At 35.4% G+C, this 20,573-nt stretch overlaps 1 protein-coding gene across 2 annotated transcripts in view; it reads right to left on the bottom strand.

Annotated features, from left to right (window-relative positions):
• The window catches only part of PTPRD (protein tyrosine phosphatase receptor type D), a 281,812-nt gene that overhangs the window by 46,683 nt on the left and 214,556 nt on the right, over window positions 1–20,573 (bottom strand). For both annotated transcript variants that reach the window (XM_086480568.1, XM_086480569.1), the window contains 2 exons: window positions 12,625–12,748; window positions 2,464–2,639 (listed from right to left, as the gene is read on the bottom strand). In XM_086480568.1, the coding sequence (XP_086336694.1) occupies window positions 2,464–2,639; window positions 12,625–12,748 (300 nt within the window). The remainder of the gene's footprint in view (window positions 1–2,463; window positions 2,640–12,624; window positions 12,749–20,573) is intronic.

Genomic DNA, 20,573 nt, shown 5'->3' with positions numbered 1-20,573 from the left:
AATATGCACAGAAAAATACGCAAATATAAGCACTGAATGCACAGACAATTCATTGACTAAATTGCCTGGTCCCTCATTACACTCAGGGAATGTATTGCTGCTGAATGCTAATCACTTCTGGAGGTGATTACTATTCTGATCAGTGGTTCTTTAGAGTGCAGTCAGCAAAGGCTAGAGTTAGCTTAAAACTCTGCTAAGCAATTACTGGAGAGAATGAGTAGACTTTCATTTAGTTACATCAAAACATCTTTCTGGACAGTGGCTGTCTGTGGCCTGTAGTATTAAGATAAACTCTGAAGTATTTAAATACACCTTCTGCAATGGGCTGCTTATTAGGATCAGATTTTTTCTTAGCACTGGTGCTATTTAGCAGTAACTTTCTTACATAATAAGTAATTAGTGAAGAAATGGGCAAATTTTAATTTGCTTAATTCCAAGTGACTGTCAGCGCCTAGACTAGACAACGCCTGTAGACTCAAGATAAAACTAAAATTTCTGATAAAATTACCCTTTGCTATGTACTAACTGCCATCAGGTATGTACAGGCAGTGGTGATAATATAGGTTGAATTTACATGCAGAAAGTAATTCTGTACTTAAAATGCTACACATTGCTTCATCTGCAAAAAAACTACTCTATTTTTAAAAACTGATGAAATGGTAAAATAACAAATATATACATATGTACTTCAGTAAGTCTCCAGAAAGGAATGACTATTGCGAAGAGGTTCAACAGTTTATGTAATCATTGCAATTACACGAACCCACATGTGGAAAAAACATCCATGCCAACACAGTATAACTTTAGGCTTTACGGTGCATTCCCGCCCTGTTCCAAGCTTAGACATGGAAAAACATTTTCATTTTGAAATGGAGATTACCCATGAGTCACTGAAATATCAACTACTATCCAGTTACCTCCATAAGATACTTCTTACTGATACAATAAAAGCTCTTCTGGATGATAAATCTCCTCTCCTCCTCTCTAGCCTCTTTCTTTCTTTCTGAACTGTTCTTGATCTTTTGTATTTATGGCGTATTTTAACACATTGCACAACGCCTTACATACATCAGCTTTTTGTATTGCTAATGGCCTTCATCCTGCAGTCCTGCAGCTGGCCTCCCAGTTGCAGCTGCCTACCCCTTCACAAAAGCTCCCAGAGCAGTGCACCCCATAACACTTCCGGCAGTATTTTTCCCATGACACTCTTGTTTATTATTCATTTCCTGGACTCACACTTGCATACCCTGATACTGTCGTTATGGCGGGTTCCAAGGCAAATGATTGCCACTGATGTTAGAATCACCCATTCTTTCTCCCCTTTCTTGATTTCTATGTTTGGTTCTACCTTCTGGTGTATGCTACAGCACTCATTAATGCATTTGCAGAAAGCTCAGCAATGAACCAGCCATGTAGCACATTCCCCAGTCAGTGTGTGCTCCCTACAACAGCAACAGTATCATAAGCAGAACACCCACGATGAGTTTTGAGTACATCTTGACATAAAATATGGAGTTACTGTAGGAAGAATATGATGGGGGAACCACTTGCTTTACTGGAGAGGGTGCTGAGGGGTGGACGCTCACTTCTCTTTCTGATTGGCCACTGAGAAGTGTTTTTCCCTTTTCTTTTTCTCACCATCTTTCTCTTCTTCTTTTATTTTTTTTCCTTTCACTTCCCCCTCCACCATTAGAATTGATGAACAACACCAAGTATGGACCTGCTAATAAATCATGCCACACACAGTAGTCTGTTGCTACTCTTTCCATCTCTTTTCTTATTATCTAACAAAGAAGTATTACTATTTTTTATTTCCCTTCACATATAGCACATCTTTTATTGTAACACTTCTATAATTAGAATAGTATCCTTATGTTTTAGTCCTTTACTTTCCTCATTTTAGTTTGCCCTGTAAAACTAAATTGACTGCATATGCTGTCGTGGAGTTTTCCTAGCACCTAACACGTCCTAAAAAAATTCTTACATTCCTTAAGCAAATCCAAATCCTCACTGATCTTAAGTAATATTTAATCTATAGAATAAAGAACTGAAAATTGCATGCTGTTGACATACATTGACTTCCTCATAACAGGATGATACAATTGTATTCTTGATACTACAGAGGAGGCAACATTTTCAATCACCTCCTAATATTTCCAGTATGACTGAAACAGTAAAAAAAAAAAAAAAAATCACTCTGATGAAGAGGTTTCAAGATTTCCAGAGTATAAAAAAACCTACGAAATACGTGGCGTGTCTCGGTAATTTCACAGTCACAGAATTGTACCAACATTTCTCATATATGTGATTTTCATAGTATGGACATTTTTAACTTGTGGCAACCTAAAAAAATCAGTTCTTGTGCATATACATGAGGCAGACGAACATACATGAAAGAAACAAAAATCTTATGTAAGTGATTGCTCAGGTATAACATTATTAACAATGTATATGCTTCCTTACCCTGGACCTCTCCTCTAGTTTTGTCATCATGACGACAGTTGCACCCCGTTGCTCCCACATCATTCTCCAGAAGTCACCAAAGGTTTCTGGCAATGCCCCTTGAGTTGCTATATAAGCATTCTGCTTTCTGTATCCATCTATATAGTTGGCATTGATATAGTCGCTGCCTGGTATGCCTGCAAAGAGAGAAGAGTGAAAACATGGGGCAGCATTTCTGTGCAGTCCTATTGTACAAGGGCTAAAAAATCCTGTGACACAGCTGGATTGGAGAATCTTAGCTTGCTGTATGCCAAGTAGTACGTGGGTACTTCCAATTGAATGTATGCCATTTGTGGAGCTGAGGGGTATGATGGACTCTCTGGGAATAAACTTTCTTTTGAAATAAAGGACTCACTCTGGTAAGAAAGCATAAAAGAAGCCTGTAAATCTATAGCAGATGGAGAGACCTGAGAGTGGAAACAGCAGCATTCAAAAACTGGTCTGACACTGCCTGCCGTCACCTACCAGTATGGCAGCCATTGCCTAGGCCAGACAGGGAAACCTCTCCATCAGATGCCCTGAGTAGGCACCATTTAACACTCTCATTGAGCTCACTGCATTTGGTTAAAACAAAGAAAAACGGTTAATATTGTCAGACTAATAATATTACTGCTACATTCATTTTTCCCATTAAATGAGAAGCTAACTATGAGCTTTATTTTAACAAAATATATTATGTAAGTCAGGTTTAAGAAACAGTGGAATCTGCTATACGGTGTGTGCATGAAATAAAGACCTCTGCAAGTCTGCATAAAAATTAAATGCATGAAAAGAAGGTGAAGTCCAAGACCTGTGAGCACATCAGACCTACACTCTCAATTGCTTGAGGCTCAGGTATTTTGGACAAGACTTTTAGAGGGACTTTGAGTGTGTCTACCAGACACATGTCCATGCCTTGAGCTACATGAAAGCAAGCCAGCTCCTAACTTGAATCTATTTAACTGAGGATATGCAGTGCCATGTCTGTATTGAGAGCTGGACCATTATATGTTGCCTGCCAAGGTCGAGAAGGAGTATCGTATGTAGAGGAGATCGTGTTACTAGTCTGGACTAATAAGATAGCCATGCTTACCGAAAGGGTTAAATATGGACATACGGGTCTCAGTCCCATCCCTCCTGGATTTATCAGTGCAGTATCCAGCTTTTAACTCAGACTACATGCATGTTGGAAGACATGGCAGGTATGAGTTTTGGTGTCATTGCTGTTTTTTTAACTGATGACTTGAGGAAAAAAAGATACTTATGTATGTGAGTGGAGATGGCAAAGCTTTATTTCCCACATTACTGCAATGTTGTACATGTGGTCCCCAGAAGAGTTAGCTGAAATACAGAACTGTGCATCACAACAAAATGATACAAAAGGTTTGTTAAAGTTATTAATAGAAGTTACTTCTTTGAGCAGAAATCAATGATTTATGTTTACAGATCTGCCATGCCCAAGTCTACAACCCCAGGATATGGGTCAGGTTCCACAAAACCATCTGAAAAGAGAGTCAAGGTGATACAAGGTCCCTGGCTTATTCTAAAGCTGTGACTATTTTCACTTCAAAAAGCAACAGAGTTGAATTTCTTTGGCTATGAAACACAATAAATTATTGAATATGTTTAAAGAAATGTTTCTCAAGCTTTCTGTCAGAAACGGAACCTCCAAATCTATTCTGATGTATTATCTCCTGCTGGTGATTTCAAACCAGGAATTACCAGGGCTGCATACACCTGTCCTTCCTGACAACTAGTGGCATATATCTGAAAATGTCTTCTAAAATTATTTGAATTTGAATAGAAAACAGTGATATCTCTTTAACACTTTTGTTTGTTTGTTTTTAGCTACAATTGAAAGAGTACTTCACTCATTCTGCATAAGCTTAGTGTTTTGTTCCACTACTTGTTTAGTAATGAACAAACCCACCGATTAACTGTAACAATAATTAAGACCCAATATAATCTCAAAATGATTCAGATTACAGGTTACTGCAGCTGCAGTCTAGCATAAAATTTTGCCTTTATGCCCAAGAAAGCTTAATAGATTTTCTTGTTTTATATGTTCAAATTATATTTAAACAGAAATTTTAATTTGATTTGACTTTATGTACAATTAAAGGAAAAATCTGACAAAAAATTTCAGGCTAGAAAAGAGTTTGTAACTTCAGGGGTGCAAGAGAGGCAGCAAATGGGAATCCTTCAGGCAAGATGTATAGATGGACACAGGAAGACTGGTTGACTATGATTAGACCTGACTGAAAGTCTCTTCTGGGAGAAAAATAAAACAAAATTTAAAAACCTTTAAAACCTTCATAGTATATAGCTGAAAAGCATGATTTCCTTCCATGAAAGGCAGAAATTTGAGTTCCAAAGCCTCACTCTTGTAGACTTGAAACTTTTTTACATGACACTTCTTATTGCCGATACTGGAATTAATGACTTAGAAAATACAACTGCTAGGCACAATGCCGTATTTTCTTCCTTTATCAAGATAATAAAACATTTTTGCACAAAACAGATGAGAAAGAAAAATGAAGCCAACAGGAGAACTCTACACCAACTGGGTATTATTACCAAAGGAACTGAGAAAGCTGGTAAGAAATGTTTTCTGCATAAATTAGAATTATATTATGATGCCTGGTATCATACTTCGAAGCATATGTTATAAATACAAGCCTGAGGAAAAAATGAAAAAGAAAAACAACACTTTGTAAAGTGGTTAAATGATCTTCTGGGAAAGCTGTCCTCTGGAGCTGATACTGCACAAAATCAGCGTGAAAATTAAGCATGAGAACTATTGTGAACTGTGTACTAAAGAATAATCTTTACAAATCTTAGCAGTCAATCTTAGTACCTGTAGTACCTGATGTAAAAAAACCCAGAATGTCTAAAACTGTAAATACTTTTTCTACTTACTAACTTGTATTAAATTTGATATATCGTATTAAAACAAAAAACTTCTAAATTAAATAAATTCTAATTCTTTAAATTAGAATGAAGAACAGTTTCCAGATTATATGTTCCTTGATCACAGCTGCAAGTAAGAAAGAATTAAGATTAACAATTACTGGTATTTGCAAAGATGATTTCTTCCCAGCTAGGTTAAAGTGGAAATTTCCACTCTATTTCTCCACTTGCCTTTTATCAAGAGGACACAGAAAATCCTATATGCTCTTTAGCCAGAAAAAGCCTTTTACAAGGCAAGTCAGCTTCATGCCACATGAAAGGAACGTGGCTGGGACATGGACAGGAAACTCCATTTACCACAGGACCCGAGCAACAGGTAGTGACTTAACTAATGCACTTTCAGGAAAAATTAGGTGCTGCTCCAACACTTTGCACTGTGAGAAGATTTTCATCAAGGGTTTATCTCTAGTGGAATACAGTACTCTACAGGGTTATACCTCTACTCAGATCAAGAGAACAGTAGGATACACAACGCTCAGCTCCATTGTCTTTCTCACCCACAGTATCCATTAAGTGTTTTCTTTGTTCTCCACCCATTCTTATAGTGTCTTCAAGCGCCATACCCGTTTGTCACACTGAGTCTCTTTTCACTATTGTTTTCATGGATGACCTCAGTTTTACATCCTGTTCCAAAATCCTTTTGTAGTCTGTAATACCGTTTTCCCACTCTCAGTTTCTATCTCACACTTTGCCACACCAGTTTTTGATTCGTCAGCTATGTCCCCACAATGCACAAACTTAAAGCCCTCTAGGGAAGGTGCTTTATCATAAGAGGCCTAATGAAGCGTGTGCAGTTTAAAAATAACATACACAAAACCTGAACATCAGTAGATATCTACACTGACCAAGCAGAAACAATTATCAGATTGTAAAGATCTACAAATAAATCTAAATACTAAAATGTCACTTTCTGTAATGACTTTTCTGAGCTGAGAAAGCTGAACAATTCTCCATCAAGTCTAATAGTGCAAAACCAATCAAATGACAACTAGGTTGACTGCAGTACAACAAAATCCTGCAAACTTTTGTTAGCTGTCATAGCTTGAAGGCAACACACTCACAAGCACAGCAGCAATTGCCATCATTACTTAGATTTGGGTTTAATAGTTAAGAGAGGTCAGTTGCTCTGTAAAAACCTGGGTCAATAAGTGGACAAAACAACCAAATTCAGCCTTCAGTATTATTGAAATGAATCTTATCTAAGTCTACTGGCATCAGTGTAGTTTACCGCAGATTTAGGATGGCATACCTGAAATGTTAATTTAGGGTAATCCACGCAATCTAACCTGACTTTTACAAGTTTCATGAAGTCAGAGACACAGTTTCTGCACAAAAACTCATCTAAAGACTAAGCTTCCAGATCGTAATTCTACCATAACTATTTTCTAGTAGCCTTTTCAACTACGGTGATGAAAGACCAGAATCTGCAACCTCCTTATTCTGCCAGACAGGAATTGAGCACAATGAGGGAAGAATCAGATGAGTAGTTGAGCATAACAGACAATTTATTATCCATTTTCAAACATCTCAGGAGAACAAGATTTTATAGATTAAGAGTGAACTAGCACTGAAACAAAATCAGCCACTGCCACAGTTAAGGTGCAAAACATTTAATAAATGAACTCCATAGCTCCTGATTTATGCTGAGACTGTACTCATGAACTGAGATGACAGTACAGCTTGCTGCAACATGGACTCAGATCCATGAGGCTAATACCGTAGACCTCAGAATTATTCACTTCATTTCCTGAAGACAGTTATAATCTTAAAAAGCTTTCATTAGACTTCACGTTTTATTCAGAAAATGAAGTCAAACACTGAAATTACTTCAAGCCTTTACAAAGCCTAAGTACTGATCAGCCTTTCTATTTAAAACAAATTAAATCATAAACATTTCGATTCTCTGCTGCTTCCCTAAGAGATGTGCTGTTAGTCATAAAAAGAGTGTGGAGTAACAGGATCAAATTCTGTCATGCTTGTAAACAAGTTGGAAAAATGCAATGATGAACTGAAAATGCTGATGAAGCTGAACTATTGGTTTAAATCAATGACTGACATTTTGAACTACGTCAGAGCAAAAATGAACTAAGGCAGCTACTAGGTGCCAGTAACAATGTTTTATGGGGAAGTTTTTCTAACATAAAATCTATATAGTTAAGGAGATTATCAAATTCAAATGGTCTAAACACTAGTGTAAGAACTCACTGGAAAATGTAGCAGCATAAGACCAATGAAGGTTATCGTAGTAATGAACATTGGTAAAATGAAAGCTTTTTTTACAAAGACTGAGGAAAATTTACTAATATAATCCTAACGATATAAGGTAAGAAGGAAAAAAAAATGACAGAAAAAGAAACCTACAGATTGCTGCATTGTGGATGGACTATTAGGGCTAGAATAGTCTGGTGAAGAGGGAATGGATGAAAGATATGTAGTCTCAAAGTGAAATGTTGAATTATAGAGAATTATGGAGAGAAGGCAATGTCAAAAAGGGGTGGGCAGAATTAAGCAGGATGCAGAATTAGGGGTGATGCAGAATTAAGCAGGACAAAGAAAGGGAATGTGCAGAAGATGGAAGGCAAATATTTGAAAGGAAAATAAAAAGGCAAGAAAAACTGGAAAATGGTGAAAAACAGGGATGGTAACTAAGAACTAGCAGCTGTAAAATACCTGCAGGCAAGATGAGAAACTTGGAAGGTGAGTAGCAGAAAAACAGGCTGGGAAAAAGAAGAAGCTCTATCAAGAAAAAGAAAAGAAGCTTGGATTTGTTTTGTTTTGTTTTAAAAGTTGGATAGTACCAAGAAAGGGTATAGAATGAAAGCAAACAGATTGTTCAGTCAGTTCCTCAGAGACACAGATAACACCATTGTGCCAGCACACTGGCCACAACATATTGAGACAGTAGCATGTTGCACGATAGTGCAAACCAGATATGCAAATCCTACATGAAGCCATCATACTGTGATTACAGCTGTCTGAAACTTGATGTAGTGATTCTTCAACTCTTTAAGACTGAGTAACACCAAAGTTATCTATCAAAGGAGTCTCTTTTTTTTTGGATAGAAATATTCATTCATATCTCTGAATGATGCACTAAAAGGGCCGATGAGTGCCTCTACTAATATGAAATTAAATTATTCCTCGTTTGAGAATTCCTGCAAAAAACAGTTTCAACAAGAGTGTGCACAGTAAATTGTGAGGTGCCAAATCTTCATTACCCACTCAAGAACAAAGTCACTGGATGTTTTGCTGAAGCTTTCCCCAATGGACAGTTCTGAGCTGATTTCAAGGCTATCAAGGATGACATCATTTTTCTTGTTAAGTTACAACTGTAACAGCGTAAGTAGACCTATAGGTCAAACTTATTATACTCCTACAACTTGTCTCAGCATTGTTGTTGAGACAACCACCATGAAGTCTACTCTAGAAGTCTACTTCATAGAGACTGCTACACCACGAAGTCTACTTTGTTGATCTTACTGTACCCCTTTACCTCTTCACCGAAACAATTTTGTTGTCTTATGGCGCTTCAGGCTTGCAGTTGAAAGGGCATACACTTATCTAAATGTGTAATTATATATTGTTAGCAGAGTGCAACACAAATGCAATGTGAGAGAGTGCAAATAATTTGTATCGTCGGTGACTGTTCAGTGGAAGTTCAAGAATTTACATTGGCCAGAATACTTTCTAAATCTAAAGATGATGGCCTACATACTCAATGATAATTTACCAGTAACTGGTAATCAGGCAAATGAGTATTAGCAGTTTCTTGCCTTTTTTATTTCTTGATCTTTTATATTATTCAGAGACTTCTAGCTTTAGCAGCATTTTAAAAAAACTAAATTTACCATCAAACAAAAATTTCACTGCTGAAATATGATAGACTTTTTTTTTTTTTTAAATCACTAGCATTATGCAAATCCATGACACATATGGCAGACTTTTAGTCTTGAATGTCTCCTAAAAGAACTGGCAAGACTTTTTTCAAATACAGACTGTTTAATTTTTTTTCCCCAGGCTTTTATTTACTCCTTAGAGGTCTAAGATCACACACCTACCTGTTTTAATTTGATCTATTTCTCTCTTAATCAGTAAATTCTGCCCTCAAGTCCATTTAGATGCATAAAATAAACTTCACTACTTTATAAAATTCTTTCATTATACTGTAAAGTTCTGAGTGTCCCTCTCAGACGCACCCAAAGACAGCACAATGTAAGTGATGAGATTTCAAGAACACGAGAACAAAATTTTGCAAAGTAATGTTTTCTTTCAGGTGGAAATTCAAATTACCATAACTAATCTGAATTTTCTTTCTAAAGGGACATCTAATGTAATAAAATTTAAATAGTGGTATTTTAATAATATAAGAAATATTTCTTGCAAAGTGAGCAATTATGTTGGGGAACTCCAGCCTATACAAAATTACAGAGGCCAAGAAGATAGTGGGGATTCAAAACCAGGTTTGAACATGTGTAACAAGAGTCACAAAATGTACCATAATAAACACTTTGTAAGCTTTGTGTTTTGGGGCTAACGCAATTTTTAATGACTTGATATTATGAATGGGTGAAAAGAAGTAATTTCAAATCTCTCCTACATGCTGCTTAAGACTTTCTAGGAATTGCTCCATATTAGCTACAGTCAGAGACGAGTAACTGAACAAAACTGGCACTGCGCCCTGTTCTAGAAAAGCAATTACAGCATTTCACTTTTGTGCCACACCATCAAGAGGCAAAGTGACCATCACTGTAAAATTACAGTTTGGCAGATGCTTAGTTTCCTGTTCCTATATATTACACAGCTGTAACAAAATGTAATGTAGTCCAGCTTTAGGTCCTGATCAATTTGTATAGTAACATAGGTAAAGGAGAATTTTGTTTTCTAAACAATAGTCAAAGTACTGATTTCCCTGATAGCATAAAAACAAATGCAGCTGTCAACTGATTAAAATGCTAGGCAGACTGCATATTTTCATTGTAGGAATATTTAGTTAAAACTTGAAAGAGAAGCACATATTACCAAATACTAAGACCAATGTATTAAAGTTATGAAGATACACATGCAGAATTTCAGAAATGTAACCATGTAAAATCCCAGGAGGAAAAAAATTTAAAAGGATAATTAAAAACTAATTTAATTCTGTTTTCAAGACAAATTATCATAGCATAAAAAGGCACTTAATATTTGATTTATGACATTTTTTTTCACCATAGACTGAAGACTGAGAAAATACTTAAAATATGCCAATCACCAAATGGGTCAAAATCCCATTTGTGGTTTTACACCTAACACTGATATTTCAAATGGCTATAATATTTTAATCTGTTTAGGGTCACTGACTATTATAGGGTTAGAGATTTTAGCCTTATCATGGAATTTATTAAGTAAAAAAGGGAATCAAACACTACAGTTTAACTGTATGTTGTCCCTGCTCCTCAGTCCTTTCCTACAGGTACAATGTAGATTCTAAAAATATTTTTACTATCTATTAATTTAAAAAGTAGTCTAATGTACTGTGAATTTGATACTTTTAAATACTTTGACCAACATTTGCTGTTTTGCCTGTTAAATTTTCTTCCCATTCTCTGAATATATTAATTTTCTTTAAGGGAAACAAATTTCATGGGTCATTTACATGAAGGGGAACCTGGCAGATGTCTGATTTATAAATGAACAAATACATTTATTAATTAGATTTTTTCCTTCTCCTTCTTCCCCCCATTACACAATTCTTTTTCCAAACAAAATCCTATGAAAATACTAAGTCTTCTGTCAAACAGACCTATTTCTGAGTTAAACATTTTGTTGCAAAGAACTTTGCATAACAATTCAGAATAGCTGTCGAACTGCTGTTCCAGGCCTTTCCTGACCATGTTTTTAGTTCCTTTGTCTGGACCAGTGACACAGAAAGGGATATTTTTCTTGAACTACATCACATATAGTGCTAATTAAAATGCCCTCTCTTCAGTGCTAAGACACGTAGTTCTAACAGGTAGCGGCAGGTTTCTATATACCTATATTCTTCTACAAGGCAATGTGAAATATTGTAGATGAAACTGCAAAAAAAATCTTGTCAGATCTGCTATATGAGCCTCAGAGGTGGAACAAACACAAGCAGATTATCATACACAAATTCTTCAAGGCGATTATTTAAATTTTCTAATATATTTGAGAAGCTCTTATCAGTGTTATCAAAGCCCACAGTATGCAGCTGCAATAAATACAGAAAGCTTCAATCAGTGGGATTGCCTTTTTCTTCACCAAGCAGCTAATATTAAAACGTATTACAACTATAAATATGGTCCCTCCTGTATCCAGGGTCTTCAGGGCTGGAGTAGTCAACGGTAAGAAGCTGTTTATAACTAAATTAAAGCATCTTGCAGTTTAACTTACAGCATGTCAGGACTGAAATTATTATGATCTTGAGTACACTTCCCTGCATCTTATGTATCATATGCAAGCCCTGTCAGAGTTACTAAAGGTTAATTTTATTTTCATTTAAATTGCTTCACTTAAACATATAATCAACTATATTCTGGCCAGCATTAATAACTGACTGTCAATAATATAGAATAAACTGAAAAATCTGTCTTCATCACACGAAGCAGGTTAATGGTCAACCCAGAGTTGATCACCTTGGACAGTCTGCTTAAGCTAAAACTCTAAAATGCTAAAGTTTTTGGAAAGCTTTTTGACAAAGAAAGGTATAATGAAGAGCTCCAAGTATACCCCTTGGAAAAAAGGGAAGTTTTAAAAGAGGGTTGTCAAAATTCTCCCTGAGAACATGAAGTTAAACTGATTTTTTTCCCCACATTAAGGATTTGGCATCTGAAACTCAATAATCAGATATGTTATTGATCCACAAAAACCTCAATTCATGCATGGTTATTGCTGTATTTGCTTTATAGAATTATTGTAAGTAAACAGCAATGATAATTTACTTCAGATAACACACAGGGACCTGATGAATTCAGTGCTATATATGATTGTGTCAATGTTAGTGCATTTTGGTAATGAATTACTGAGAATGAACATCAGAAAAGTATTGTCATCATAGGAATTTACTGGAAGTACTTTAATTAACACTTCTTTATATTACTATGCAAAGATATCAGGAGGCAAAATTACACTGGATTTATGATTTAATGAGTTTAAGTTTAAAGGTCTCCTTACCTTCTATTGCTGAGAGTAGAACACGAGAATGGTCATATGCAATTACATTCGCGTATCTGTTCTTTGGTTTGTTTACTTCCAGGTTAGAGTGTTCCCATGTGAACTGCTGACCAGGATCAATAGACTTCAAAGAGAAAGAGAAGAAAAGAAAAAGAAACTCTTAGCTAAAGACTATGTACTTGTATTTATAATGATTACAAACCATATGCTCCCACAGTTTACTCTGGAAATATTTTGCTCTTGAAAGAAAATTATGAATTTGTAACACATTGTAACATATTAAATCATAAAGCAGTTCGTATTTATGCATCTGAGAGTTCCATCAGGAATTTAAACCATAAGCTTTTCAAATTCAAGGCTTTCTCTTCAGAAAGGCAAGTGTATGCTATCCACCACCTTTTTATCTTTTCACTCAGTTTGGCAAGTGAGGGGTTCTAGCATAATAGAATGAAAAAAATATCAGAAGTCTGAAAAACACTGGGATGAAGACGAATAAATAGTTTTATCTTTCTCTATCACTAAGTGTGCATATTCAAACAATTCAGTGTCCTGTTTACTAAACAAACTCCAAATATTCCTGAAGAAGTTTTCCAGAAGAAAAATAATGTTTCTGTTCTTTCATTTTGATGCCAGGTCAACACATAGTACCAGTGTTGCTTAGGGAATCAACTGCGTAGCACCTAGGGACAACATAAAGAGACTTGATTTTTATTTCCTTGAGTCATAAATAAGACAGCAATTCAGGCATATTTGAAATTTTAATGATCTCTTATTTATACACATAACTATACGGTACTAGAATCACTATTTGTTTCCTGCTTCCTTCATGTTCCAGGATGTAGTTACTGAAGCTTATCCCACACTCCTACATCCTTCACCAGTAGGAAGACTGCTGGCTCTACTATTACTTTTACCCCTATGGCTGAGGTATACATAAAGCTGAGTAAATACAAAATATATAACAAACAGATGGTACCTGCTTATTCCCACTATGGTAGTGGCTGGATGAAAGGTCATCTCATACTGACATGTCACAAATAATCACATATTGTTTTACTTTCCCTTTCTGTACCATTAGAGACCTTAAAATTGTTTCATCAACACATACATGTAACCACGGTTTGTGGCTCATGCCCTTTGCCCAATCCTGGTAACAATCAGCAGCTCCCTATGCCAGATTACTGTAAATTATAAAAACCTAATGAAACAGGTAAGCCTAGATGAGGCAGTTCACCAAGTTCACTTTCCATGAGCAGACCAGCAACAAAGCACAAGTCAGAAGCTCCATACTGCCACTATAGCATCAAGCCATCACTTTTACATCACTTATACTGACTTCCCCCAGGGTTACAACAGCTCTGAGTCCATTTTATGTTAATGGAAATGAAATATGACCAGTAATCTATTAGAGTAGGTATTATCAGACAATGCATATCTGCAAAATTAATTAGTGTGATCTATTAGAATTTATCCCTTAGATTAATAATTACTGTTTGGCCAGTCAGAAAACTGCTTCATTCTTATGCATCTTTACTTACCTTATACAATTATTCATGTAACATACAGAGAATTACTTCACTTCTTTCTTGAGATTATTCTAAATAAAATAATTTTGCCTGGCTGCCTTGATAAAGAGATCTTAGAATACCCCAGCCTTTCTGTTTAAGAAGTCAAGTCCCACTACCTTATCCTATCTACTAATACCCTAGACCCAATTAACTTTTATAACAGTTACCAGATGATTTTCCTGAATTTTGCTAACTTTATCCTTACAGTCCTCTGGATCTGGGCCTGGCTGAGCTTCCCTGCATAACCTAGCTGAGATCCACTGAGCAGAGGAGCGTAGATGGTTCAGGTTCTGGCTCAAATACTGCTTTACCTACAGTAGCTGATGCACAGTGTGTGGCAGCTCCTCCCTCAAGACGAAATGAAATTGGACTTTTTAGAGGAAAGAGGAAGAAATGAACTGCTTGGGAGCATGATGAAGACCATGAAAATTGTACTTGTGGTTTGGGTATGATTCGCTTGAGTTGTATTGCTATATGTATTATTAACAGTTCAAAAGGTATTCTTAAATGGTTTTCAGCTCTGAATTCATCTGATTTCTTTTTATTTCTGCATAATTTTTATACCCATAAAAGATTTTTTTTTAAAAAAAAGCACTATTTGGGTTCACAGTCTTAGCAATATGTGGGACTATGCTCAACATATCTTGATTTGTTAATAGTATTAATATGTTTCTATTATTAAGCTATATCTTAATAGAGTAGTTATTAAGAGTTTTACGAAACTGCTGATGGCTTTTTTTCAGCCTTATTTTCTTTTGTTTTCACGTATAGGAAACTCAAACTTTCACCAAATAATTGGTATTCTGCCACTGGCAAAAGTAGACATTACTTCTGTGTTGTGCTTAAGTATAAACATAGCAACCTGATCCTTCCAGTCTTAGGGTTTGGTCCATCTCTGACCAAAACATTACTTTTTCTGACTCACAGTGAAATTCCTATTTATCAATAAAACAAGTGGTAAAATTTTACTCTGTAGAATTTTTATTCCGTTTTCTTAAAATTCAGGATTTTCGTGGGAAAATTAGTTTCATTAGTTTCAATGTTTTCCCATCTTCTGAGACGGATGGCTGATACAGTTTTGAAGCAGGTAAGCCCTGCTGCAGTTAAAACCACAAATATTTTTATCTTTACTGCTAAGTGCTATTTAGGTAAACAGAAAGAATTTGGACCATATTTCCCTCAGCACTGGGAAGAGGAGAGTCATATACATAACTAGTGTATTTAAGACATGTAATATACCTCTTTAACAGCTGACCAGCAATTCAACTACACCATATGACTTGAAAAGCAATCACATTTACATAATGACTTCTCTCAGCAAGAATCTCCCCTCTTTTCCCTTTGTAGTGAACGGAGGTGAATAAAATAACTTGTGCAGGATGTTTGCAGGCCAAGTTTTCAGTGTTTTATAAAGTAATTAGTATGGCTTTAGCTTAGAATTCTAGTAATAATTTAGAACATAAACATAGTAATTTCAAAATAAACAGAAGCTGCTCTTAATATAGTAGTGTATTATACTCTAAATACATTTTAAAATAAATTCAGTTATTTGACCAGGAATAAATCACATCTACACTATCTGTGACTACTTAGTCCGAATTTTTTGAGAGGCATATATGCAAACGTTAGCTAAAGAGCAGCCCACTGCCCCACAATGAGGCAACACTGCTCTGTATTGTTCCAGATATAGGCACTCTGCCTGGTCTTTTAGATTTTTACCTACAGTGCCCAAATATTCTGGAAATTACTTCACAATATGTCACATACACTTTCTCTTCACACTTGGCAAGAAAATTAGAAAGTAACAGAATAAACTGGATGACTAACATGCTTCTAGTTAACTAACTGCAGGACTCAAGCTTTAGCCTATCAAAAATAAAAGGGATGTATACAACTTAAAAAATCCCATAAATTATCTATTTGTAATTACAACTATTTGCAAACATAAAGTTTAAGGTGCATTTTTGCATATACAGTTTCACTTAGAAAATTATGTTCTAAGTAGATTCTTACCCATTATGAGAAAGAACTTCAGCTCTACATTATACTCATTGTTAATTGCATTTATAGATTATTAAAAATACTTTACATTTAAAACCTAGCTTCAACTGTTCAGTATTATTCTTCCCCTTCTAACTCCTTACTGTTTAAGTGATTTAAAGCTGCTTTGCGATACCAGGAAAAAAAATCAAAGAGCAGCTTTCTCTGTCAGCTATTTGTAGGAGATAAGGATATGTTCATCACAGCAGCATACTATATTCCCCATGGACTTATTTGTATGATATATGGCCAGATGGTGTATTTCAGTGATTGATATTTAGGCCCGCATGCAGACATAGTTACATAAATTATGTCAAAACCAGGCCAATGTACTGAACTTCAGTCTTTCCTGTTTTCTCACCAATCCAAACCACTTTGTGGCCTTAGTATTCTGCCACAAAGCACTGTTTTGTCAAAAGAAATTTAATCTATATTTCCTCAGACTTAATAGCCACACTGGAACAAAGAGTTGAGTGGTATTGGCAGACACATTTCAGAAGTGTGAAAGACCAATAACTCATGAATAACAAGTCTGTACTAACAGTTTTAACGAGTGTTTTAATGGTTTAATGGATGGCACTTTAATAGGATTTCTAGTATATTCATTCTGAAAGCTTGCCTTCAATAAAGCTGTCATTAACAAAGAACTGGATTTCTTCATAGCACGACTGTGTAGTATGGGTGCTTTGTACAAAAGAAATAAAGATATCGGTAATACTGTTATTACCCTCCCATGCTTTGACTAATCTTTCAGCTGTTGTGTTCTAAATGGTTGGTTGCTGAAAAAAAAGTCTGATCTTTTACTGGGAAAGGACTTGAGCAGTATTTACTAGTACAACACACCATCCATAAAATAGCTCTCTGACTATGAATCATGGTAATCAAAACGTGTTTCCAGAAGAAATTTCAAACAACCCCCCATCCAGTGAACTGTTTTTACCTGCTCATTGTGAAGTTTTCCTTTACATCACTTAAACAAGAGGCAAATGTTCCCTGCTGTGATCATGAGTCTTCCAGGAGTATAACCTGGTACAGTATCGGGAAAGGAATGAGTATGACAAAATGGTGTAAGGTGACATATGCCTGCCCGGCCTGGAACAGTGCTCCTCTAAGGGTCACTATGCCAACCAATTAAGAGCCAGCAGGTTTGAGTCTTTGTGTGTGTGTGGATTGTGAGTCACCGGAAAGGTTTCACAAGCCTGGAAGGGGAAGGAAGCATGTCCTGTAAAGAATTTCCGACCACTGTAGGTATATTGAGGCTGAAATTAAATCACCAGAAAAGCACTCAGTCACACAGAAACCTAAGATCACGTAGAAAAAGAGAAATTAAAAAGACAGATTTGAGAGGATGTCAATGCAAATAGACTCTGCACAACAGGAGAAAGTAGTCAGCTACCCATAAAAATGAACAATTTGACCCTCTTTTACCAATGTCAGTGATTGCAACGAGAATTTCTGATGAACCTATAATAGAATGCTATTATATTATGCAGGAAACTTACTAATAGAATGAGATTTACATATTGCATTAGAAAAACATGAATACTAGAATGCATGAACATTAATACACGATCATGGCAACTTGCCAACTGGAATTATTTTTTCTTATTAAGGCAGAGTTTTTCACATTGCACTGTAAAGGCTTCCATTTTCAAGAGACATGAGAGGGAAAAAACCACATGTTTTACCTGACTAAATCTCCTTTGGAACTCAAATGTAAGTTTGTATCCTGGTCCTAAAAACTCACAGATGAGACATTTCCTGTTGACTCTTGAAGGAAACTGACCCAACTGTTCAAGAGTAGCTAGAAATACAACTAAGGCTTTTGCCAAAGTCCTCTCAAGAACAAAGATAGTTCCTTTACAATATCAAACTAATATTCCTATGACCAAATGAGATCATGTAAAACCTAATTCCAATGGAATCAAACAAGCTATACATGTATTTAACTAAAGTATACTTAAGGGGGAAAATAACCATTTTTGAAAACATCTTTGAAGGAGAGCCTCTAATACACAAAAAGCTTTAGAAAACCTAACTTTTTAAGAATGAATCCTACTGTTTTATATCTTTGCCTCCAGTCTTAAACATAAGCTGTTTATTCCCCATCTGCAGTTAAAATCCTTTGTCTGTGATATCATAACCAGTTGTGGTGGTAATAATTTTGTGTTGAAAACAGAGGATTACACTCAACTTCAGGTAGGAAATAAACATGAGTAGCGGAAGAAGATTTGAGTAATGAAAAACCTTGCTTAGTTTAAATATTTTTGTGATTAAAGCATCCTGTTAGGTGGTTTTTCATGTATTACATGAAATACAGCAGCTATTAAATGAAACTTTGGAATTGTCTCATATGAGACACTGGTGCTACTTTGAATTGTCAACATTTATTTTTTTTAAGAAAGGAGGAAAGGACTGAAATTCTTCATTTATTCTTCCATTTCCCTCCACAAAACCCCTAAAATACTGTAAATTAATCTTTCTAAGAAGCTCCCATGAAACTCAATTTTACCTATTATGACCAACATAGCCTGTCCTGGAATAATTTTTTTTGTTGTAAGAAGCGGATTACTTTTCTCTTCTTAAACATATCACTGCTTTCAGTTGGGTAAAATAAAACTGACACTTACTACAGTATTTGACTATTTAAACCATCTCTGTGGAATTCTTTGGCAAAATAGCATTAGGTATCAGATGGAAACGTAGCATCCTAATATAATAACACCAGATTTCTTTTATCTGAATACTCTTTTAATTATATAAGCTAATTATATAAGCATAAACAAATGCTGTTATCCCAAGGAAGCATTCACAGCACAAAGGAATAAGATAATATAGTACTATAAATCTTGACTAGTGCCACTTCAGATTCCTGCATTATGTCTTTAAAATTCTCTATCATAACTATCCTGCTAGCTTGGATATTACCCTAGGTGGAACTAAGCACCAAACAACCTAGGTGAATGCAACAGCATATGTGTTATTAATAAGAAGACAAACAACTTTTCATCGTTCACTGACTACACTAATTGTTTCCCAGTAAATGGAGCACATCCTATGAAAGTAAAGTTACAAAATACCAATAAAGGACGTTTGTAGTATTAGAAAGAGGAAACTAGTGTAAAGATAAAGAATAGAAAACACATTTCTGCGGAGAAGAAATTGATTTTTGCATATGAGTCACTATTACCTGTAACAACATGGCAGTAAAGTGCAGCTGTTTCTTTGGTAAAAATTCATTTAGTAGGTTATCTGTTCTGCATAGACTTTGAAAGTGGTTTATATAAATAGGTTTTATATGTGCTTCTACTATATAAAATTTATTATGGTTTTGTGTCCAGTGTTTATCTTGTTGCAGCTTGAGATACAAAAAGATAAATGCCCTATATTCAGTAAATTGTCCTCTCATCAGAAATCCTACCTACTGATACTGAGAAGCTATGATAAAACTTATAATAATACAGCAGTGTGGCACAGAGACAAAATGCATCTTCATCTTTTCCAACACTCAGTGTTAAAGCAAAAGACTGGCTAGGAAAAACATTAAAATTGTATACAACTTTTTGTAACATTAGTTAACCAGTGCACACACACACATACACAGTAAATACGACAATAACACATACAGAATGTACTAATTTTTGTGTTGCAGTGACACATTCTAACACAAAAGTGGCATGAATCTGAATCTAATTCTTTAAGGGTGTAAAGCTATGACTACAGATCTCAGATAACAAATGTGAAACTCTTTTACACAAGACCCAGGAATCTGCTTTGGAGGAATATATTATATTCCTGTTCTATAGTATAGGAGGAAATAACTTTACAAATACATTTAGTGTATTGCATAAAGTAGGCAGAACATTACTGTTCTGATTCAGTCTATCTCAATGACCACTTTTTATTGTTAAATTCTGAAGCCTGAGTTAAGAAGGAGATACGATATAAAGGTCAGTTTTTTACGAATATGGCTTGTTGCTTAGCAGCTGTCAAGTCCATATGGAGCCTTACATTACATAAAAATCCCACTGAAACTGCCAAAGTCAGCAAAAGCTTCACAATAATCAATTGGGGTCAAGAACCTTGTCTTTTAAATTAGGGAATGTGACACAAAGGATATGTTATGTTAACAAGGTAAACAAACCAACATTGTGCTAAGGCTTGGGGATCACAAGCTAATAATAATTAACAAAGGACTATGAAAAATGTATTTTAAGGTGGAAATGAATTTTATTGAGGAGAGGACATAGCACTATATATGGTAAAACTACAAAATGATTTTATCCAACAGGTGAAGTATAACTTTCTTTAAATCTTGCAATACTTATAAACTTTAAGGCT

The sequence above is a fragment of the Leptosomus discolor genome, chromosome Z (assembly GCF_034619465.1).
Source record: "Leptosomus discolor isolate bLepDis1 chromosome Z, bLepDis1.hap2, whole genome shotgun sequence".
NCBI lineage: Eukaryota > Metazoa > Chordata > Aves > Leptosomiformes > Leptosomidae > Leptosomus > Leptosomus discolor.
This window is presented reverse-complemented; position numbering and strand designations above follow the sequence as displayed.